The 24,624-nt window shown below is 45.5% G+C and overlaps 1 protein-coding gene across 7 annotated transcripts in view; it reads left to right on the top strand.

The window, feature by feature from the left end:
- SPATA13 (spermatogenesis associated 13) overlaps window positions 1–24,624 on the top strand; it is a 349,273-nt gene that overhangs the window by 263,422 nt on the left and 61,227 nt on the right. For 6 of the 7 annotated variants that reach the window (XM_045041159.1, XM_045041126.1, XM_045041265.1 and 3 more), the window contains one exon: window positions 1,224–2,966. In XM_045041159.1, the coding sequence (XP_044897094.1) occupies window positions 1,224–2,966 (1,743 nt within the window). Of the gene's footprint in view, window positions 1–1,223; window positions 2,967–23,591; window positions 24,043–24,624 lie in introns of those variants that run through there. The other variant, XM_019819646.3, reaches the window with a different exon arrangement.

Here is a 24,624-nt window from a genome sequence, read left to right as displayed (position 1 = left end):
CCAGTGGCAGTTCGTTTCAAAAGCACTTAGCACAGGGGCCTGACACGTAGTAAACGCTTAGCGAGTGGTGGTCTTTTGTGGTGAACGTCGCTATCTTTCCTACACGTCTTCACTGGCTAATCACTAATTGAGAAGGGGGTGGCTGTGACATTTAAGCTGGCCCACCAAGGCTGAGCAGGCCGTGGCCTAATGGGCAGAGAGGAAGGACAGCAACACGTTCATTGGGGGAGACAGCATGGACTGCAGGTGTGTGGTGGCCTTAATTAAGGGCATGGGGAAAGAAAGTGCAGCGTTGGTTTAATTTGAAGTTTTGTGTCTGACTTTCTAATATTTAAGTAATATCCTTATCTCCCTCCATCCCCCAGCCAGTACGAATCCTGTTGACGGAGGCCCTTCACTAATGCTGTTCCCTTTACAAAGCCCGACCTCATACACGCAGCCTCAGCTTGTCCCTTCGGCTTGTGTGTCTCTGTAGCACTTTGGGTATTTTTGTAGACAAGTGGGCAGCTGACAGCATCTTGGTCTTTGCTGCCGGTTCTTGCAGCCAGTCTGCCTATCAGCTGCGTGAAATTTAACATAGGTTGGTATTTTACTGTGACACGTTTTGAAATAGTTGTTGGTGGGTTTTTTTATTTAATAAGAATTTCTTCCATTTCAAATAAAGACAAGGCCCAGTGTGGAATAACGCCTTGGCCTTGGCATTCCAGCAGTTTTTCAAAAGTTTTAAACAAGTTTCAATGGATTCAAGGATTTACCTTTGCATTGAATGCACAACCCATAATTATCTTTTTTTTTTTTTTTTTAAGGAATGTATGTTTGCATTCTTCCTTTTAATTCATTGTGAAATCAATTAGGAAAGGTAAAACTTTAACTTAATTTAAAAGTTTTTAAAAAAATTTTTAGAACGTTTTATTTTGAGAGGTGGGGGAGGGGCAGAGAGAGAGGGAGAGAGAATCCCAAGCTGGCTCCACGCTGCCAGCAGGGAGCCGATGCGGGACTCGAACTCCTCAATCCTGAGATCATGACCTGAGCCAGAGTTGGACACTTGACCAACGGAGCCAGCCGGGGACCCCTGATTTAAGACAGTTTTGATCTGATCAACCCTGTCATGAGGCATGCTTCTTTTATCCCGGCAATTATTAGCCAAAATGAGAAGCCGCTGTTCATAGAGGTTCTTCCGTGGGAGGAAAATGACTAAATCCCGGCTTTGTTTTCCGCTCCAGGCCGTGACCACAACTGAGGAGCCTGATGTGCACAGCAGGTGCGAAAGCCCGGCCGGCAGCAGCCTCGGAGATGAAGGTCTGCGCCTGGGGCCTGTGGACACAGATGTGCATGTGGGTTTGAACCCCGCTGCCCTGTGGCCACGGGCTCGCCGCCCCGAGAACATGACAACAGCCCGTAACGGCCACGGCCGACTCGCCGCGATCCCCTGTTCCGTCTCTGATTCCAAAGACCCCAAAATGGTGACCTACCCAGCGTGTCAGAATGGAGGCTGCGGCAGCAACCCCTGCGGGGATGCGGAAGGCGCCGCGGAGGCCAGACTCAGCCCCGCCAGGCTCATCCGCCTCTTCTCCGTGAGCAGGAAGAGGGCCAGCGCCAACCCGGAAAGGCCCCGCTCCATGGTCCTGATGGGAAATTCCTCCACCTGGAACGCCCTTGCCTCCTTCCGGAAAATGGGGTCTTTTAAAAAACTGAAGTCCTCCGTCCTCCAGGGAATTCAGAACCGAGAGGGGTCAGATGCGGCAAAGGAAGACGCCCCGGAACGCGACCTGGGGAAACCCATCCCGAACGGTGCTGCCGCCGGAACGCACACCGGCAGGTGCCCCTCCTCGGGGCCGGCGAGCGACCCCGCCGCCAAGGCGGCTCCCGGGGCCGCGTCGGACTGCTCCGACCCCGAGGAGGCCGACGACGCCTTCCAGAGGAGCACCCACCGGTCCCGCAGCATCCGCCGCGCCTACGGCCTGGGCCGCATCAGCTTCCTGGATGGCGAGAAGCATCAGGGGTCCCAGAACCACGTCGGGCCCCTGGCCCCCGTCTCCCAGGAGCCCGCGCTGTGTGAGATTCTAGTGAAAGACTCTGAGAACAACAGCATCGTCTACCGGAAAAGCAAGAGCACCGACAACTTGAACTTTCTGAAGAAGAGCTCCTTCAAACGGAAGTCCACCTCGAATCTCATGGACCTCAAGGGGGCGCCCGAAAAGCCCGCGCCCCGGAGGACGCTGAGCAGTTCGTCCGCCGACTCGGAGAAGTTCGGTGGGGCCGGGGCCGAGAGGAGGACGAAACGCTGGAAGAGCCCGCTGCGGGCCAGGGACTTCGACAGAGTCCTGAGGTTTGTGAGCAGCGCCGCGGACGCGGCCTGGCGGAGAGAGAGCCCCCGGAGCGGGGCGCCCCCGCCGGGCGAGGCAAGCCAGAGGCTGCAGGTGCACAGCAGGCTGCACGACGCCTACTCCCGCCGCGTGTCCACCACCGCCGAGCGCGAGTGGAGGAGGTGCGCAGGCGCAGGCGCGCACGCCGCCCCGGGCTGTGGCCCGGCGGGGGCGGGGAGCCCCCCGGGGGACGCGGCCGCGGCCGCGTGTCCCCTCGAAGCCGCAGGCTCCTGGGCGGCGGCGAGCGCGGGTCCTGGCGCCGGCAGCGCCTCGGCGAGTCCGGCTGCCGAGGACCCGGGCGGACGCCAAGCTGGCAGCCGGTTTACCTTCGAGCCGGAGCAGCCGCTCACCCCCCAAAGGCCAACCACGCCCAAGCCCCCCAGCCCTCAGAGCCCGGGTGCAGGAAACGCCACGTGTCCCAGCAGTCTCAGCGCGCTGTCCCTGAGTTCAGTGGACAGTGAAGAGAGGGCCGAGGGGCCCGCGTCCTCCCAGGATTCGGCGCAAGCCACGTGTGACAAGGGCAGTGACGACAGCAGCGTCGGCAGCCACCCTCAGCTGAGCCCCCACCTGGTGTCGGGTCCCGAAGAAAGGAGGGAGGAGGTAAGGGCCGGGCGGGGGCCCCTTGGAGGTGACCGGCTGCACACGGGGTACCTGTCACAGCGTCACCCTTCATGTCTCCCGGGGGTTGCCGGTGCGCTGGGGTGTTTTCCGCTGGCATTCACCCTCTTGCCTTCACCTGCCTTAGAAGCAGGCGGCCGCGTGCTAATTGCACTGCCATCAAATTCCTGCCAGGTTGCTGTTTACCAAGTTCACAGTCATCTCCGCCTCTCTTGTAATAAATTACCACCCAGTGCAATTCCTTGAGAGGGCACCACACCGTTCATTCAAAAGCAGATTCCATTGAGCACCAACCCCATCCTAGATTCTGGGGGGCGGAGGTGGGGGGTAGTTGATAGAGACCTCTTCCACTCTATGCAGCTAGTAGGGGCTCTCAGAAATTTGATTTTTGCAACATTTTGTATTCCCATAGCTCTCTTCTCTTTGTGTTTTAAATTGTCTCTGTATCCTTCCCAACAGAGTACATGTAAATGAGATTCTTCACGTTAAGACCCCGTTCGAAGTCTCTTTTATTTCCTAGGAATGAATTAGAAACGTGCAGTTTGATACCTGTCAACCTCCGAGTGATGATGGTTCAAAGAAATTCTTATGATGGTTACTTGACTTATTTTTAGAGAACGTAAGCATCTCATGAATTGAATCAACTAATAACTGTCAAGGCGACAGGAGTAGTGTTCTTTTCATAGCCTGTCAGGTATCCAGACAACTTTGCCTGACTCTGTAATTTTCACTCATTTATAAATGCATTCGGTACAGTACAGAGCTAAAGGATGAGGAAATGCATCCATGTGTGTATGCGGCAAATTATTCTCCAAGTATATTTCTAGACTGTTTTATAGGTATAAATTGGTGCTTGCCATGAAAAATAATCCCCTGGCAACTGTTCCTTCCCACTGATCCTTGGAGAGGACCTCAGTTTTGTCTTAATGTCTGTAGATGAGGGATTACACAGCAGCTTTTGCAAACTTGGGAGCCAGGATAGCCTCTGGACCGTATGTTTTCACTTTGGCTTTTCAGAGTCTTCAGAAGTAGAAAGCCTATCGCAGGTCGCTTTGGGGAGATCTCAATTAGCCTGAAGCATCCCCGAGGCAGCCAGAGGAGTGAGGCTTTGTAGATGTGAGTTTGTATGGAGACCTCAGGGCCAGTGTGTCTTTAGAGGTCTTAGATATTGACGGCCATTTGCTCATTTGCATATTTCCAAAGAAGCCTTGTGGAACAGTTGCAAGGACACCAGACTAGTTGCCAGCCTTGGGAAGGAACTCCAGTTCTGCTAGCTCTGCTGTACGTCATTGGCCAAAGCCTGAAGCGGGCTGGGCTTCCTTGACTCCTTTGATGGATAAGACGAAGTGTAATTCCTTCCACCACACATCTGACCTGTCCCACAGATGGTTTAGAGCCCCCGTCATCGCTCCTGGAGGAGCCCAAACTCTCATCCCCTGCTCCAAAATAGAAGATTTGCATAGTTCTAGAGAATTCTTTATGTGAAAGGTGGGGATTTTATTTTCTACTTAATGAAATTAGTGAAAATCATTATTAAAATATTTTCTTCCTGAGTGCATATTAAGTGAACATATGCATATTGTTTTCAGAATTATTTTGATCATTATATAGTTTACCCGTATATTTGCTAAATATAATTTAATTATACACAGTTAATAATGTATATAATTTAATTTCTACCCACAAAGAAATTGTACCAAAGATACAAAGCAGGGCACAAGTTATCAAAAGTGCACATGTGTGGATAGATAATTCTATAAATTTGTCTTCAGATGTTTATCACGTTAAAAAACTTTTTTTAATATTTATTTATTTTTGAGAGAGAGAGAGAGGGAGAGAGAGAGAGACAGAGGGAGACAGAGCACAAGTGGGGGAAGGGCAGAGAGAGAGGGAGACACAGAATCTGAAGTGGGCTCCCGACTCTGAGTCAGCACAGAGCCTGACATGGGGCTCGAACCCACAGACTGTGAGATTGTGACCTGAGCCAAAGTCACATCTTAACCGACTGAGCCACCCAGGTGCCCCAGATGTTTATCACTTTTTAAGTTGGATTTATTTTCTCAAACTTAAGCTTCCTCGTGTGTGTGTGTATGTATGTTTTAATGTTTATTTTTGGGAGAGAGAGCACAAGCAAGGGTAGGGGCAGAGGGAGAGGGAGACACAGAATCCAAAGCAGGCTCCAGGCTCTGAGCTGTCAGCACAGAGCCTGATGCGGGGCTTGATCTCACAGACCACGAGATCATGACCTGAGCTGAAGTCGGACACCCAACTGACTGAGCCACCCAGGCGCCCCTCAACCATTGTAATTTAAAAGTACTTGTTGGCCATCTTGTATAACATTACACAAAATTAAATTTCAGTTTCAATGTAGTTTAGCATACAGTGGGTTAATTCAGTGATAGTATGGTTCTACTTACGTGCTTAGAGCTAGTTGAAGCTGTGGTTAGTGTTGAATGTCATAGAGGTCGAGGGGCGCCTGGGTGGCTCAGTAGGTTAAGTGACCGACTTCGACTCGGGTCATGATCTTGCAATTTGTGGGTTTGAGCGCCCCCCCCCCCTCCCCCCGCCAGGGCTCTGTGCTGACAGCTTAGAGCCTGGAGCCTGTTTCAGATTCTGTGTCTCCCTCTCTCTCTGTCCCTCCCCCGTTCATGCTGTATCTTTCTCTCTCTTTCTCTCAACAATAAATAAACGTTAAAAAAATTTTTTTAAAGGTTGAAATCTGTATATTATATTTAAAATAAATATTATAATGCAGTTTTCAATAAGGGAGAATAGTTTAATGTAGAACCATTTACGTATAAAATGCCACTCTCAAGGTGACAAAATCATCTTTGGAAAACCATTAGCAGTTTCACAGGATTTTGTTACTGTGAAAAGGGTGGGAACACGTCCCGCTACTCACTGTAGAGAAATCACCGCGTTAACTTTATACTTCTGCCACCTAGTGGTAAATTTCCTTGTAAGAATAACTTGGGAAGGATGCCCTAGAATTGTTACTTGGTCCGGAAATGCAGTTTAGCATGGATGCTTGTGAACAGTGCTACCTGTTCCCTGATAAATGTACAGGCACAGGAATTTAGAATGTTTTCGCTGGTTTTCCTACCAAGTCACAGGATAATTCCATCGCCTGAAATAGCGAATAGGAAAGGGACCCTGTCCTTAGTCATGCAGTATAGATTCAGAGGTGTGTGGTAGTGTTGAAATATGCCATAGATGAAGCTCTTTTAGATGATGAAAGTCTGTTGTAACTCCTCAATAGGGAGCTTTAGTCTTTTAGTAGATGTTTTTAATTTGGTGTGAATCCCGGCTCTGCTGTTCCAAAGAGAGCCACCAGTGGAGCAAACTGCTGAGCTTTCCCTTGGCCTCAGTCTCCCCAGCGTAGAATGTGGGACAGCTCCATCTGCCTTGTATGTTTGTAGGAACCAGGGGCATTAGGTCTAGCAAGCACTTGGCCCAGTGTTGAACACTGGCTGTCACTGTGTGATGATCACTATCCACTTAGATGGTGTTTCCATCCTAGATTGACCTGACTTCTTGAGACATGGGCCAGTTAAGGTCAGATTTTTCCAGAAATGGTTTTTGACATGCCACTGTGTTATAGTCTTAGGGAGGACTGTGAAGATGTTCAGTCAGTTAGTTTGATTGCACATTAATTTTTTTTTTAAAGCATGAGAGTGTGGTTAGGTTTAGTTTAGTTTAGTTAGGTTGCAGGATGACCTAACATTTACGCGTTCATTCAGTATTGCACAAAGCGAACTTGCTGAGCACCCACCAGGCGTAAGATGCTCAGATATAGCTCTGTAAGGATGTCGAGGACATTATAAATGAGCTAAGATGTATGTAAATCATATTGGAACTGTGTAGATTAAATCCCATGAAAGAGGCAAAAACCATTTGCTGTGGGATTTCAGAAGAGTTGTAGTTTTTACGCATGTACCAAATCAAGGAATGCTGAATAAGGGTGACTGAATCTCATTTGAAGAAAGTGCAGTGTCTATACATATAGTTTCAGTGGTCAGATGGGTAGGGCTTTTATGTGATTTGAGAGAACAGGAAGGAACATAATTCTGTTTAGTGTAGGAGAAGGATCAAGTTAAAGTGAAATCATTAAGCCTGGGTCATGGACACTTTTGAATTTAGGGTAAAGAATCTATACATTCGGGGCGCCTGGGAGGCGCAGTCGGTTAAGCGTCCGACTTCAGCCAGGTCATGATCTCGCGGTCCATGAGTTCGAGCCCTGCGTCAGGCTCTGGGCTGAGGGCTCGGAGCCTGGAGCCTGTTTTCGATTCTGTGTCTCCCTCTCTCTCTGCCCCTCCCCCGTTCATGCTCTGTCTCTCTCTGTCCCAAAAATAAACAAAAAATGTTGAAAAAAAAATTAAAAAAAAAAAAGAATCTATACATTCCTTGGTAAGCACCACAGAGTCAAGGATATTTTTGAATAGAGAAGAGCCGAGCAGAACTGTGTTTTGAGGAAGTTAATCCACCATCGGTAAAGAAGAGAATTGGAAAGAAAAGTGACCAGGGAGAAAGCTAGCAGGAATTTATTGCCAAAGAGAGCTCAGAGGTAATAAGGCTCTAAAAATGTGCAGATGGAAATAGAATATATAAGGAAGGAAGAGGAGTGAATGAAACAACGCATTATAAAGACTAATGTACCTTGTCATTCAGTATTTACCTACCTGCTTTGTATGCCAAACATAGAGAAAAGAAAGAGTTAAAGAGAATAGCTATTCTTGTTCTGATAGATTCATATTCTAATTGATAGACTGGAATAGATACAGATATTATTGGAATGGATACAGATATTATGATGTAGTGTGACGTTTCCAGTGAGGAACATACAAAGTACCATGAAAGCACCAAAGATAGAATTTTTAACTCTGGATAAAGAGTTGTATAACTGGAGGAAGACAGTTGAGTGGGGTCTTGAAAAAAGATGCAGGGGGCAGCACTTGAGGGGCTGCAGGGTTTTTAGGCCAAGTGGAAGAGCGTGCGGGAGGGACAGGTACTATAGACATAGGGAGAAAGTCAGCCAGAGGAGTTATCTAAGCCTTCTTTTCCTCCCCTGTAAACTGGGGGTGGCGAGGGTACCTGCCTGTCACATGGGGTTGTTGTGAAGATAAAATGAGGTGATGCAGGTAGAGAACTCCACACTGAGCTTTGCATATAGTAAGTGTCCCCAAAGATGATAATCTGTGGTGCTAAGGGAACTGCACGTTCTCTTTGTACAGGGTGGTTGGTTAACTTTTGTACAGGGTGGTTGGTTGGGTGGAGAAGTGGGAGATAAGATTGTAAAAATAGGTCTTACGAAGTTAGGAAAGCCCTTGCTTGGAGTTTGGACTTTACCCTGCAAGCAGTAGAAAGCCACAGAGGTGTTTACCAGGAACCACAGAAGGGGACGAGCTCCGTAGAGAGGATTGGTATGGGGGCAGTCCTGGGACAGAACAGTCCTCGGTAGTCTAGTCCAGAGGAGATGAGATCTGTGCTAAAACCATGGTAAGGGAGAGGAGGGTTTGCATCTCAAAATGATCTCACAGTTTATTTATTAAAAGATATCTTTTTTAGCGTTTTATTTATTTTTGACAGAGAGAAAGAGACAGAGAGAGAGTGAGCACGAGTGGGGGAGGGGCAGAGAGAGAGGGAGACACAGAATCCGAAGCAGGCTCCAGGCTCTGAGCTGCCAGCAAAGAGCCCGACGCGGGGCTTGAACCCACAAACCACAAGATCATGACCTGAGCCGAAGTCGGACGCTTAACCGACTGAGCCACCCAGGCACCCCTCACAGTTTGTATTTTTAACCAGCAGTTGAATGTTTTGGGGAAGAGCGAAGTCAAAGGTGATGAGTGATTCAGAGGATGCTTTTGTGTTGGAATCAGTAGTCAAGCCATGAAAACAAAACCCAGAGCTGAATTTAGGTTATTATCCTAGCCCTTCCACAAACATTCTGGTTCCTGGTGGAAAATCCCTTTCCTTTTCTAAGCCTCCGTTTACTCAAACACTCCAGTGTTTTAGGATTTTATCATTTTCTTCCTCAGGGATTTGTAGCTTCAAAATTGTTGGAAGCCATCATACAATCTGATCTTCTACAGTTAAAGCGATTGAACGCCTGACTGGGAGATTTTGTAGTATACGCGTTGTTACCACGTGGGGTTTTAGCTTGCCCACCACCCACTGGGGTGGCCCCCACCCCAGAAGCACTACTTGCGTTTTTGTTCCTGCCTCAGAAAAAGGAGGGTATTTTGTGGCACCACAAGGTACAGTGTCACTAAAGTAAAACTTCCTTCCGACTTACAGTACTGGAATAATCCAGTAGGTGAGCAGGGGCTAACGTCAGGCCTGGTTGCAATGTGCATTACAAATTGTGGGGTTTGATGATGATGATGATGATGATGATGATGATGATGGGTACTTAACGCATAATGATAGCGGCAAAGGTCTGTTTTTCATGTGACTTATTCAGAGATACAGATACCTCACATCATTTTGACTCTTTGCAAATTTCTCAGGCATGACTGGGTTACTCACACAGCTAGTTGAGAGATTTAAACAATTCTTCTGGAGATTAGGAGTTATCCACAGCTATGTCACAGAACCATCCCTAGAATCAGAAAGATGAGGTCGCACATATAGAAGTGAATGTAATGACCCTAGAAAGTCTGCCCAAGGCTTTTTAGGAGTTTTATTGAGGTATAATTTACATAACGTGAAACTCCCCAATTGTGAGTATACAGCTTAATGATTTTTAGGAAATTGATAGAGTTGTGCAGGCCCTGCCACAGTCAAATTGTAGAACCCTTCCATTCCCCCAGAAAGGTCCCCCATGCCCTCTGCTGTCATTTCCTGCTCCCAGTAAAGACCTAGGCAACTACTGATCTGTACTCTGTCTCGATATTTTTTTAAGTGAGCAGTTCGGTGGTTTGTCGTAAATTTGTTGGAGTCATGCATCGCATCACCACTGTAGTTTTAGAACATTTCCATCACCCCTGAAGGAGACTTGGCTACCTTCACCCAGTATATTGCTTTCAAAGCTCATTCATGTTGCAGCACACATCAGCACTTCATTTCTCTTCTAAGGCTGACTGATAATCGGTTGTGTGGATAATCCCACACTTTGTTCATCCGCTCACCAGTTGTTAGACGTTAGAGTTCTTGCCACTTTGGGGCTGCTATGAATACTTATGCACAACTTGTATGGACATATTTTTTCATCCTCTTGGGTAGATAGGTAGGAGGTGAGTTTCTGGGTTGTTCGGTGCTTCTGTGTTTAACCATTTCAGGAACTGCCACGTTGTTTTCTAAAACAGTTGTCCTGTTGTAGATTTCCACCGGCAATGTGTCAGGTTCCAGTTTCTCTACGTCCTTGCCAGTACTTGGTATCATCAGTAGTTTGGATTCTAGCCCTTTATGTGGGTATGTAGTGACATCTGACTTTGATTTTAGTTAGTGTTTCCCTAGTGACTAATGCATCCGTAATGACAAGCATCTTCTTTATTAGCCATTCATTTATCTTATTTGGTGAAGTGTCTTTTCAGATCTTTTGCTCGTAAGTTCACTGCATTTTTGGTTTCATTGAGCAGTAAGATTTCTTTATATATTCTGGATACAGTTTTTTACCAGGTACATGACTTGCAAATGTTTTCTCACCATCCCTGGGTTGTCTTTTCTTTTCTTTTTGTTTTTTTTTAAGTTTTTAAAATATTTATTTTGAGAGAGAGAGAGAGAGAAACAGAGCATGAGCAGGGGAGGGGCAGAGAGAGAGGGAGACACAGAATCTGAAGCAGGCTCCAGGCTCTGAGCTGTCAGCACAGAGCCCGATGTGGGGATTGAACCCATGAACCATGAGATCATGACCTGAGCCGAAGTCGGACGCTTAACCGACTGAGCCACGCAGGCACCCCTGCCTCTTATTTTCTTGATTATGTCCTTTGAAGAGCAAAAATGTCTATATTGACGGAAATCACAAAGATTTTCTCCTGTCTTCTGGAAGTGCTACGGTTTTAGCTTTTACATTTACATCTATGCTCTGTGTTTTTTTTTCTTTCGTTTTTGATTATAATTCCAGTATAGTTAACATACAGTGTTATATTAGTTCCAGGTGCACAATAAAGTGATTCAGCAATTCTGTACATTTCTCAGTGTTCTTAACCCCCTATTTCCCCCATCCCCGTACCCACTTCCCCTCTGGTAACCATTTGTTCTCTTTAGTTGAGAATCTGTTTCTTGGTCTGCCCCTCTCTCTCTCTTTTTCCTTTTGTTCATTTGTTTTGTTTCTTAAATGGCAAATGGTCCATTTTTAGTTAATTTTTGTGTACAATGTGAGGTAAAGGCCTAGGTTCATTTTTTTTTGTCATGTGGACATTGAGTTATCCCACCTCCATTCATATCCCACCTTCAACAATTTGTTGAACGGTCCACAGTTTTCATGTTACAGAGAATGTAAGTTTCCATACTCCACTGGGTTCTCAGTTTTCTCTGACATAGATGCTCTAGAACTTGAATCACGGAAATTGCAATTAAAATTGGAAAGATCATTTGAAAATATGATATTTTTTGTGCTTATTTATTTTTATTTTTATTTTTTTATTTTTTTATTTTATTTTATTTTTTTTTAGAGAGAGAGGGAGAGAAGAGGACACAAGCTGGGGGAGAAGGACAGAGGGACAGAGAGAATCTTAAGCAGGCTCCACGCTCAATGTGGAGTCCAATGCCGGGCTCGGTACCATAACCCTGGGATCATGACCTGAGCTGAAATCAAGAGTTGGATGCTCAACGGACCGAGCCACCCAGGCGGCCCCTATTTGTGCTTTTAAAAATATTTTTCTAGTGAAGTTAACATTTCGTTATGAGGACACCTGCTATACCGTATTCCCTAAGTGGGCAACCCTGGGGTGGGTATTTGTTCAGCATCACCCTGTGGGATGTCGTAAAGGGAATTGGTGTGCTTTCTGTTAGTCATCCTTGTGCTAGTTTGTGTGTAGTTTCTCCTAAGGTGTTTTGTGTTGGTTTATTTTCCTTTTTGCAGAAGAAGGAAAGAGAAAAAGAGCTCTTGCAGAAATATTATGAAATCATAAAATACAGGTCATGAGCCTAAATGTGAAGGTAGCCTTTTAACAATTAAGTCATCATTTTCTGTCTTTTTAAAAAGAAGTTTCCACTTGCTCTAAAACAGATTTATGTTCATCATTACATAAACAGGGGTATCTCTTTTGCAGTGAAGGTTTCAAAGTATTTCTGAATGGGTGGTCAGTGTTTGACAGGCTACTGAACTTTATATATTTAAGAAGCCACTTCTAAAATTATTTCTAAAAATGGAGAATCTAAAGAACAGTCTATACACATAATCATGTCATTCTTGAACTTTAAAGTGGCTTGTTTCTAGAACAGTTTTTGTTTGGTGCAATGTCATCAAGTAGGATTTTCCCATTAGAAACAAGGGGGTAAATGGGCACCTGGCTGGTTCATTCGGTAGAGCATGCAACTCTTTGTGCCCCATATTGGGTTTAGAACTTAGCTTAAAAAAAGATTGCTTTAAAAATGAAAAAACGAAGGAGGAAGAAGGAGACAGAATTACATCCCTATATATACTGAGCAGGAGTCTAGTTTTTATAGAATTACCATAATAACCATATGTAGTCAGGTATTAGTTATAGTAATGTATCATATTCATAATTGTACCATATTAATGCTATTCCTGTTAAACTTCCTAAACAAATGAAATACTTAAATGATATGAAACGGTATTATAGTGTATCTGTTAAGGTTTTAATATTTACTTTTATTTGGTGCCTCGTTTTAATTTGTGCATAACTAATGCATAATAAGACCTTAATAAAGCTATAAAATACAGAAAAAGAGTGTCAGTATTTTGGGGGGGAAATTTTAGCTTGATGATTACGATGCCAGTATATCTTTTTCTCCTGGTTCATTTTCCTCATCTTAACTTCCCTGTAATAATTAAGATCAAAGAGCATCCAAGGTTGGGAATCACTTTTCCACACGTTCATGTGACACACAGTTGCCATGGCAACTGGAAGGACTACCATAGATTTAATTGGCAGAAACGCCTAACGGCAAATTGCCACGTGTTGCTATATAAACTAAATGTTACCTGTGTTTCTCCCACCACTCACAGTCCAGGAACAAATGACCATTGGGAACGTTGCCTTCATTTAGAATAATGGCAGTAAAGCTGGGGAGGGGGTGGGGACGCTCGGATAAGTTGCAGAGGGAAGAACACTCACAGATGGTAAATTCCTAGGAAACCAGCACTGATGCGGTTGCCAGCCACCAATGCCAACATTTTTGAGTGGTGGAGGAACTCTGGGATAAAAAATCGGTGGGCTTTGTAGTCAGGCTAAGTTCAAATCCTGGTTTCCCTACTAACCAGCTGTATCCTTGACCTACATAAGCCTCAGTTTCCTTAAAAATGGAGTTAATAGTACTTACCAGGATTAAATGAAATAGTGCTTAGGAGATACCACAATGCCTGGAACACATTAAACTCAATAAAGCTGGCTTTATCATAATCACAATCTTTGTTATCGTTAAGATTGGTGCTTTTGGTCAGATACTTCAACACAGACCAGTTAAACTTTGCAAATTACTTCTGATTGTCTAACTGGAGTTTCTCAAAGTTTGGAATGAAGATACAAGCTAACAGTACAGATCCTTGAGGCCACCTGGAGCTACTTAATTCGAATCACTGGAGTCCAGATCCGGTAATCAGGACTTTTAACATGCTACCCGGGGGAATTATTTTTGCCCCACTGAAGTTTGAGATCTGCTGTCCAGGCTGAGGCTGTAGGTATTAAGTTTGTAGGCTCCTCTAGGTTTTAAGTGTTCTGTATTTTAGGTTTGGGCTTTTCTCTTCGCAGATGTACCCCAGTTAACTCTTGCTTAGGTAAGAGTTGTTCCTGAAAAAGTTAAAAGGTAGCCTACAATCCTATTTCTCTCATTGAACTGTATTAATCAGTTGGATGTGAATTTATATTACCAAATGGATATGAATTCATACAGAATACAAACATTTCCTTTTGGCAAAAGAGTGAAATTAAAACTTTTTAATCAAGAAATGGTGGTATAAAGAATTTGCTCTGATGCGTGTTGAGAAGGTGCTCCCGGCTGGCTCCGTCGATGGGGCATGCAACTCTTGATCTTAAGGTTGTGAGTTTGAGCCCCACGTTGGGTGTAGAGATTACTTAAAAAAAAAAAAAAAAACAATTAAAAAAAAATTTTTTTTTCAACGTTTATTTATTTTTGGGACAGAGAGAGACAGAGCATGAACGGGGGAGGGGCAGAGAGAGAGGGAGACACAGAATCGGAAACAGGCTCCAGGCTCTGAGCCATCAGCCCAGAGCCTGACGCGGGGCTCAAACTCACGGACCGCGAGATCGTGACCTGGCTGAAGTCGGACGCTTAACCGACTGCGCCACCCAGGCGCCCCAAAAAACAATTTTTTTTTAATGTTTCTTTATTTTTGAGACAGAGAGAAACAGAGCATGAACGGGGGAGGGGCAGAGAGAGAGGGAGACACAGAATCGGAAGCAGGCTCCAGGCTCTGAGCCATCAGCCCAGAGCCCGACGCGAGGCTCGAACTCACGGACCGCGAGATCGTGATCTGAGCTGAAGTCAGACGCTTAACCAACTGAGCCACCCAGGCGCCCCCGCAAAAAAACAATTTTAAGAATCTAAAAAAAAAAATATGTTGAGCAGTTGCTCCACCCAGTGCTGGAAACCGGAATTTTACCAACTCACTTGGAAGTCTAAAAATGTAACTGTCTCTTGGGGCACCTGGCTGGCCCAGTCAAGTTAAGTGTCCAACTTTGGCCCACATCATGATCTCATGGTTTGTGAGTGTGAGCCCTGAGTCGGGCTCTGTGCTGACAGCTTGGACCCTGGAGCCTGCTTTGGATTCTGTGTCTCCTTCTCTCTCTGCCTCTCCTCTCTCTCTCTCTCTCTCTCTCTCTCTCTCTCTCTCTGTCTCTGAAAAAACAAAACAAAAACATGAAAAAAAATGTAATTGTCTCTTAAAAACAAAAGTATCAGTAAAAAAATAGATTAGAAATACAAGTATCAGTAGTAACCTCTTGCATTTATATAACAGTTTTTAAGCTAATAAAAGTCACATAACATTGTTGCATTTGGTTTTCATAGCCACCCTGCGAAGTAGGCCAGCATTTTTGTATTTGCCTTAAGAGATGGGTAAACTGAGGCTTAGAAAGGTTGTAAGACCCTTCTGCCAGAGTCACACAGCCGCTGAGTGGCAGCTGGGCCTAGAACCAGGTCTCAGAATGGGGAGGAAAGCCCAAAAAACACCATCTGCTTGGCAGCTGGCACATAGAATTAAATTCTAGCCATTTGCTAGTTTCCAGATCTTTGGTGGAATCTCATCATGTCTCTTATTTGTAAAACAGAAGCCTGTAAGTATCTACTGCGTAGGTTGTTTTAATTAAATGAGATGGGATTCGTAAAGGCCCTGTTTCCAACACTGGTATATTTGATACATTTCCATTCCATTTTCTTTTTTGACTCCATGATTGGCGTTCTTCCCACTGAGCGTGGGCCAGTTCCTGCCACAGTTAGTCTTGCCCAAGTCAGAGCCTTTCCTCTTCGTTTTCTTCTAGGTGAGGTTTTTTTGGCTACTGAGGATGGGCTCAGCAGCTCAACTTAGCTTCCGGCAGCTTCTTTTGGTAGTTGACTTGACACAGGGTTGAAGCACGCCACCTTGGACAGTGGACAGTGGTGCGACCCTAGGTCTGTGTACCGCCATTTCTTGTAGGTCAGCCCCACAGGTGGGGAGACAGGAGGCCTGGAGCCTTAAATACAGTTTGTGACTGAGGTCAGGTGTTCCAGCCCCGTTCTCCAATGTGTAATATACATTTTTACACATTTGCTTATAACAAACTTCTGTTGTATACTTGGTGTTATATTTTTACTCTTTTTGTGTTATAAATTATTCATCTATAATTCTCCCACTGCCAAGTTTTTTTTTTTTTTAATTTTTTTTTTCCAACATTTTAATTTATTTTTGGGACAGAGAGAGACAGAGCATGAATGGGGGAGGGGCAGAGAGACAGGGAGACACAGAATCGGAAACAGGCTCCAGGCTCTGAGCCATCAGCCCAGAGCCTGACGCGGGGCTTGAACTCACGGACCGCGAGATCGTGACCTGGCTGAAGTCGGACGCTTAACCGACTGCGCCACCCAGGCGCCCCTCCCACTGCCAAGTTTTGAATTAAACATTTTCAAGATGTTTTGTTTGCACCAGGACACGTTCTCAGATCCCTCAGTAGAAATAAAGAGAAATGCCGCTGGTGCTGTCTGTAGGTCTCGCCTTACCTTTGCGACTGTCCCTGTACAGACAGGCCAGGCACTCACAGCAGAAGCATTCCTGGTGAACAACACATCCAATTTAGGGTCAGTGTTTTCTTGATTAGGTTCATTGGCTGGACCCTTGCAAGCTTACTCATTTATTTGTTTTTAAAGTTTATTTATTTTGAGAGACACAGAGAGAGCGCAAGCCGGGCCTGATGCGGGGCTCGAACTAATGAAACGGTAAGATCATGACCAGAGCCTGAATCAAGAGTCGGATGCTCAACCGACTGAGCCACCCAGGTGCCCCTGGACCCTTGCAAGTTTCAAGGCAAGTGACGCAATCCGCCATCAGTGAGTGTTGCTGGAAGAGAGAATCCATGTGATGCCATTACTTCCTCTGCCTCTTCTGGGTTCTTTCGTCCAACTCGCCGTCACTGTGTGCTCTTCGTTCATTGCCTCCTGTTCGCCTTCTCTCTTTCTCCTTCCAGCACAGTAATGCTGCGAGCTTAAACTGAAATGCAGAAGAGAGATTTTCTTCAAAGTCCCAAATCTTTCTTTTTACATTCTGTTGCCAGCAGGGGACACTTACTTTTGGAAAAGATCCCATTACCTTGTAGTTCACATCTGAAACTAAGTAGGGCGCCTTCAAAACTGGGTTGTTGACAAGAAGGGGAGGAAAAATGTAGTCGGTTTGTTTTCAGGGTGGCACAATTCAAATAGCTATGAAGGAGACAGGAACGGATGGTTGTTTCCTGGTCTAAAACATGGTTATGGGTTTCGAAATACTTAGTGATAATAACTAAGCAATAACTTAAATCAGGCTCATTTTTACAAAATCACACCTGAATGTAGGGAGGGAACAGCTTCTTTGCCACCCAGAACTGTCCATTAATTCGCTCAGTTATCCATCAACTCAGCCATTCACCCCTTTATACATGCATGAAGCATTTTTAATTACTCATGGTTTGTGAAGTTGCTATTCTGCATTTTAATCTAGAAACCCTTAGTTTTCGTGATTCTGAAGTCACGTGGGGCCATTGATTTGAATGTTTGTTTGCTGTCATTCATGGCTGGACATGCCAGCAATGCTGTGAACAGACATTTCTCTCCATCTTCTTCCACTAGAGAATCAGCCGGGACCTCGTCATCTGCTGCCCATTTTTCTTTACCCTCTTGTCCTGGGTCCTTTTACCTTCTCTGTACAAGAAAAGTCAAAACAGATTAGGAAAGAAATCTATAATGTTCAAAAGGGTTTAGAAAAACAGTGGATTTCTAATATATTCAAATCTAAAACATGGTTCATGATTTTGGAATATTTAGTTGTGCTCAGTAAGTACTTGGAAAAGAGGAAAGTAAGTTAGTTTTTATAAAATCATGCTTTTTATAAGTTTAAAAAAAGAAAGTTTGAGTAGACCTCTGTATTCCTCAGCATGCATTTCAGAGATACATTTCAAGATGTTAAGATGGGATCATTGTATATGTTAATTTTATAATATGATGGTTTTAGAATATGTCTTCACTCTTGGGGTGCCTGGGTGGCTCAGTTGGTTAAGCGTCCGACTTCAGCTCAGGTCATGATCTTGTGGTTCGTGAGTTCGAGCCCCGCGTCGGGCTCGGTGCCGACAGCTCGGAGCCTGGAGCCTGCTTTGGATCCTGTGTCTCCCTCTCTCTCTCTGCCCCTCCCCTGCTCACACTCTGTCTCTCTCTCTGAAAAATGTGTCTTCACTCTTAATGAGTCCAGGCATAAAGTACAGCTTACAGTTCTATTATTTTCTCTGCTTGGGTGTCAAACTCACCACCGTCTTGCCACTGTTGACTTAGTAGTATGGCCTGAGTTTTTAGATAAGCCCAGAAAATGGAATTGCCTTAGGTGATTATTACACAGGCCTGGGGAGGAAATTCCTCATCAGCCCTGTGCTCACACAGGGTCAGTGGTGACCGCCCTCCCACGATGTCAGGGGCATGGGGCACAGTCAGGATGGGGCTCACCACAGTCACGCAGACTTCATTTCTTGATTTTGCATAAAATGAGGATGACCTCAGCTACACTGCTTTCTCAGTCTGGTATTCTAAGTCGTCAGTGGTGTCTAAAATGTTCATACTTGGGGCGCCTGGCTGGCTCAGTTGGTTGGGCGTCCGACTTCAGCTCAGGTCACGATCTCGCAGTCCATGAGTTCGAGCCCCACGTCGGGCTCTGGGCTGGCAGCTCAGAGCCTGGAGCCTGCTTCCGATTCTGTGTCTCCCTCTATCTCTGACCCTCCCCCGTTCATGCTCTGTCTCTCTCTGTCTCAAAAATAAATAAAAAATTTTAAAAATAAAAATAAATAAATAAAATGTTCATACTTAAGTGCCTTCTTTTTTTTTTTTTTTAATTTTTTTTTTCAACGTTTATTTATTTTTTTGGGACAGAGAGAGACAGAGCATGAACGGGGGAGGGGCAGAGAGAGAGGGAGACACAGAATCGGAAACAGGTTCCAGGCTCCGAGCCATCAGCCCAGAGCCCGACGCGGGGCTCGAACTCCCGGACCGCGAGATCGTGACCTGGCTGAAGTTGGATGCTTAACCGACTGCGCCACCCAGGCGCCCCCTTAAGTGCCTTCTTAACGCGTACAGAATCGGGCTAAGCGTATTAAATTGTGTTCCCTCATGAACCTCAATATTTGCATTTCTAGTGAATGAGCGATTCTGCCTATAAAACAAGTTGTAGATTCACCAGCTCTGTTTTAGCATTTTTATCATCAGTTTCACCAGGCAAGGACAGTTGAAGTCCACTGCACGCCCCTTTTACTTCAAGGCGTTAAGAAGCATTAACATATTTTTAAATGTTTTTAATACTGTATAATATTTTTCTTAGCAAATGGCCTATCTATCCCCTGAACCCAAGGGACAAGGCCACAGTTTTCCAGATTGCATTTGTTTCTTTTCTTCTCTCTTTTTCTTTAGTTTTTAAGAGGTGTGTCAAAATTCTCTATGTGTGTGTAATCTCATTTGCTAACAATCAGAACAGTTTTTGGTTAATCATTTGTGTTTCATTTGCTGTCAGAATTCCAACAACCACTGTCTTCCTACAGCTTGGAACCTTGTGTCTTAAAGATGCAGCTTGTTAGTAAGAATGTCACCCAGCATTAACATGTATTTGTGCCCCTGAGCCACAGAAGGACAAACCCAGTAAATACGTTCCCACTTTCCTTCTGTTTCTTGCCCAGGCCCCGTCCACCTCCAGGCGAAGTCCAAATCTGGGGTCTAAGAAGGGAAGGGACAAGTTTATGATGGCGTCTGTCCCTTCCCGGCATGGTCCCTGAACTAGAGGAAACTTTGAAAGGTGGAGCGGAGCCAGCCTGACCATGCATGATTTTTAAGGTGGTCGTTAGGTGAGTGATGAGTGTTTGGCCAGTTACTTATTTCACACCAAGTCAGAGGCTGCCTCTTTCCTCTCCTTGCTCGGCCCACCGTAGAAGTCCCTCAACCTTACTGTTTATTCCTGAACTAGCCTAAGTGTGGTAGGAAAAGACGTGTGCACCCTAGAAAGTTAGGGAGACAGAATTAGAACACCCAGGTGGTGGAAGGGCCATTTTTAACGTGCACCCCTACAATGCTGGTCCAGTCCCTGCCACCTCCGTAATGTTAAAACAGTCCCCACCATCCCTGTAAGGCTGGTACGGTCCCCGCCATCCCCTTAATGCTAGTACAGCCCCTGCCCCCCCCCCCCCCCCCCACACACACCGCCACCACCAGCAAGGTCTGTAAAAGAAAAGGAAGCTTTGGAGAAAGAAAGATTATTCCACCCACTCGTTCTAAAAATTCAGGAGAAGAAACCAAACATGATTCAGGAAGTCAAACAAAACCACAGTGTTTGCGTTCCGTATGTGATCAGTTTAAGGGAAAAGTGTGGGCAACGAGGAGAGAGAAGGGAGTGGAGCTGTGAACGAGAGTAAAGGTGAGATGTGATACGGGAAACGGGAGGAAGCAGCAGAGAGGAAGAGTCTGGGGAAACGGGCATGTGCACACACTGATGAGGACCTACCAGCAGCCCAGAGAGGAAGTGCGAGGGGAAGCAGCATCCGGAAGTGGAGAGATGTAAAAGTGATAAGCACACCGAGGCTTTTTATGGAGCAATGTTACTGAGGTCCGGTGTTTGTGCAAGTTGCTGCTGAGAGTTTTTGCAATAAACCGTACTGCGTTTTCCTTACTTATATCTATAAACGGGGGGCACGTCATGTCTAGTGCTGGCCTTGCAAAGATGAAATTGAACGAAGTGCCTGATCTCTCACATTCCCTGTCTTTCATTAAATCTGGTGCCTTCTCTGTGAACTGGGTTCTCGTCTCCAAAATGGGTATAACAATGCCTTCTTTACTAACCTGAAAATACAATTTTAGGTAGATTAGAAATACAAATTTACGATTTCTAAGTAACTAAAACATTGTCTTTTTAGTGTTTTAACAAAAAGAGAAGAATGTCATTAGTGCTCAGACTTCTTTCTAAATGTGTAAAGATTTTCTTGTTCTTACTTTGAGCTCCTTAAAAAGTAGTAGCTGATCTGGGATCCTATGAGTTCCCGCCCTCACTTAGAATCGTAGGACATATACTTATAACCCATCCCATTCCAAGCACTCTATAATCCAAATAAAATACCCACACTAAAAAAAAAAAGGAAAAAAAAAGCCTACGGAAAATCCTTTTTATTATGATACATTAAGGGAAATTAAGTGACATCATTTAAGGGAAATTAGTGACATATAGCTTTAAATGGTGAGATGCCATTTATTTATTTATTTATGAAAGAGATCGTGTGCATACATGCGCACACACATGTGAGTGGGGGAGGGGCAGAGAGAGAAAGAGAGAGAGAATGAGAATGAATCCCAAGCAGGATCCACACCCAGCGCAAGGAGCCATCTCATGATTGTGAGATCATGACCTGAGCTGAAATCAGGAGTCGGTTGCTCAATGGACTGAGCCGCCCAGGCACCCCTGAGAGAACACTTTTTAAACTTGTAATATATAAGGCCCAAAGTTATACTTCTGTGGAGTTGGAGCCCAGAGCTGGTGCTATAGACTAGTCTTAAGTGAGACTATGTAAACGGAGAGTTTTGAACCTCGGTTCATCCCAGGGCTCTGTCAGCAGAAATTTGGGAGTAGGGGCTTTAATTTCACTCCCCTGTAGGTGAAGTGTAGCATTTCCTTAAATTATGAACGTAGGCATCAAACCGGAGCGATTTTATCAACACCTGTGATTTTGTCACTCCTAGAAACCACAGATCTTTTTCACATCGCTGATGTCTTAAAATCTCTTCGCTTATTCAACAGTATTTCCAAAGGGTGGCAGTTATTAGACCTATTGCTAAGACTCTTTCTTTCTTAAGTTTATCAACTTATTTTTTGAGAGAGAGTGAGTGAAAGCAGGGAAGGTGCACAGAGAGAGGGTTAGAGAAAGAGAGAGAGTGCATGTGGGGGAGGTGTGGAAAAAGGGAGATTCCCAAGCAGGCTCCGTGCTGTCAGTGCAGAGCCCGATACGGGGCTTGGTCCCACAAACCCGTGAGATCATGACGTGAGCTGAAATCCGGAGTTGGACGCTCAAACCACTGAGCCACCCAGGCACCCCTATTGCCAGTACTCTTAATCCCTGTGTTTTGTCTATACTATTATATCAATCCTTTTAATATTTTGATAATTATATTTCAAAGTAATGAGCTTACTTTATATTTTTATTTTATGCATGTCATTGGGGAAGGGGTCTCCAGCTTTCCCCAGATGGCAGGGGCACTTACAGAGCTTCCCTTCCTGTCATTCCCCCCAGCCCCCACCCCTGCATTCCAAGAAGCCCTACAGCTGAGGGTAGGAAGACCTACCAAGTTCTGTTTTCCTTCCGTACAAGCATATGCCAGGGACGCAGAGATACAGAGTGGAACGGACGGAGGTTTTGAAGTCAGACAGACTGGGTTGTAAAACGGGGCCGCTCTCCCTTGGCTCTGTGAACCAGAGCACGTCATCGCTCCAACGTCTGAATCGGTAGGATGTCACGAGTAGTTCCACCTCGCGGTGTGGCGGTGGGGATTAAGTAAGGGAACACGTGCCGGGTGTAGTTCTGGCACATCTTGGTGGTCAAGAGCCACATCTGTCGATACTGGCTTGCAGCACGAGCTGTCGAGATGTGTTCTCGTCCCACCTCCAGCTCCGTGGCTGTACCTGAATTCCCCGTGGTGTTCGGGGCACTGAGAACCTGTGAAAACGTGGGAGGCTTGCTGATTGTACTAGTCTGCGTCTTGAGAACACTTTTGGCTCGTCCAGTGTAAAAGCTCTGCTTTAGTTTTTTTTCCATCTTCTCAAAGCATCTAAATTTCCCTGCTTGTAGTATTTTCTTCTGAATCAGTTTGCCGTATTAGTTTCCTAAGGCGACTGTAACAAATTTCCAGCAACTAGATGGCTCAAAACAGTAGGCTTTTATTCTCATTGTCAGACAGGCCAGAGGTCTGGGTTCCGTTCTGGCCTCTTCCAGCTCAGGTGTTTGCTGGCAGTGCTTGGAGTTTCTTGGCTTATAGATGCACCACTCTGATCTCGGCTTCTGTCCTCCTAGGACTTTCTTTCCTTTTTGCTTTGTGTCTAAATTTCCCTCTTTTCTAAGGACAGCAGCCGTTGGCTTAGCGCTCGCCTAACCCAGTACTTCATTTTGAGTCGATCGCATCTCCGAAGACTGCGTGGCTCAGTTGGTTGAGTGTCCCACCCTTGATTTCGGCTCAGGTCATCATCTCACGTTTTATGGGATCGAGCCCCACATCGGGCTCTGTGCTGACAGCGCGGAGCCTGCTTGGGATTTTCTTTCTCCTTCTCTCTCTGCCTCGCTCCCGCTTGCACTCTCTCTCAAAATAAATAAACTTAAAAATTCTTTTTAATGTTTTATTTATTTTTGAGACAGAGAGACACAGAGCATGAGCAGGGGAGGGGCAGAGAGAGAGGGAGACACAGAATCCGAAGCAGGGTCCAGGCTGTGAGCCATCAGCACAGAGCCCGATGCGGGGCTCGAACTCACGGACCGTGAGATCGTGACCTGAGCCGAAGTCAGACGCTTAACTGAGCCACCCAGGCGCCCCCTTAAAAATTTTTTTAAAAAAGAGATCATATTCACAGGTACTGGGGGTTGGGGCTTCAACATACCTGTTATGAGAGGGGAGGGCAGAATTCAACCCACAACTTTTGCTATTTAATCCTATATACTTCCTTTAGACCAAGCTTCTAAATGGATATATATGTGACATCAGGGTTTTTTGTGCCAGTCTTTTTCCTGTGTTAATAATTTACTCTCACTGTGGTTTCAAAAAATGTTTTGAAGTATCTCACTGGAGGTATTAAGATCTACGTTGGCTTTTTACTTTTGGGAAGCAAAGGAGGGAACCTTGTGTGGGAAGAAAAAAATGCAGGGCTCCTGAGTAGGGAAAGTACTTTACAACTGTCCAGAGAAGCAAGAGTTAAAAGGTCAGCCACTCCACTGCAGAGTTTGTTTACAAAGGCTTATGACTTGGGTGTGAATTGGCCAATGAAGCTTGGAGCCCTGGATTGATCTGAAGCTCCGGCTGCTGGGCTGCTGGACTGTGAGAAGCCGAGGTGGGCATACCTCTGGCATGGCCGCTCAGCACCCTCACTGTCACGTCTTAAAGGCCAGAAAGAATCTGAGACAGCACGGATATGGTCAACTGCTTGTTCCTTCAGTGTGTCTGTAGGCCACCACCAGCTGTGGCGGAGTCTGGGGTAGGTTGTAACTTGTCGGGGAATGTTGGCGGTGGTGGCGGTGGCGGGGGGTTTGTAGTTGCAGGTATGATCCTGTGATCACAGTCAAACCGTGTTCCCTGGAATGCACCTCGGTGTATTTCGGAAGTACACAGACTTTGCCAAAAGGAGATTCAGTTTTAAAACATGCATCAAAGCTCAAATTTGTTTTTACAAGGGATGCAGGTCTCTTCTGGCTAAAGATCACTGTCTCTCCCTCTCGCTAGGAGTAAAGGGGACATTTCAATTGTATATGTTGTCCTGTTAACTAATTTTTGCAATGCCACGTAGAAAGGCTGGTTTCTCCTTTTATCTCTTCAGTGGGACTGCAGAAATAGTTCTAGTAGAATCACTGTTCTTATGTATATCCTGTGCCCCCGCCTCCCACCCCCCACTCCCCACCCCCACCCCAGTGGGAGCAGTAGCTGACACTTGAGGCAGGACGTGTTAAAGGGACCGTCCCTGGCACGTCTCCTGCTCTGTCGTTTCCTGCTTTGAGCATACCTGCTTTTATCCAGCCTCCTCACTTCCTGGAGTGTGTTTTGGTCTCAGAGGATTTCTTAC

This window comes from Felis catus, chromosome A1 (assembly GCF_018350175.1).
Source record: "Felis catus isolate Fca126 chromosome A1, F.catus_Fca126_mat1.0, whole genome shotgun sequence".
Classification (NCBI taxonomy): domain Eukaryota; kingdom Metazoa; phylum Chordata; class Mammalia; order Carnivora; family Felidae; genus Felis; species Felis catus.
This window is presented reverse-complemented; position numbering and strand designations above follow the sequence as displayed.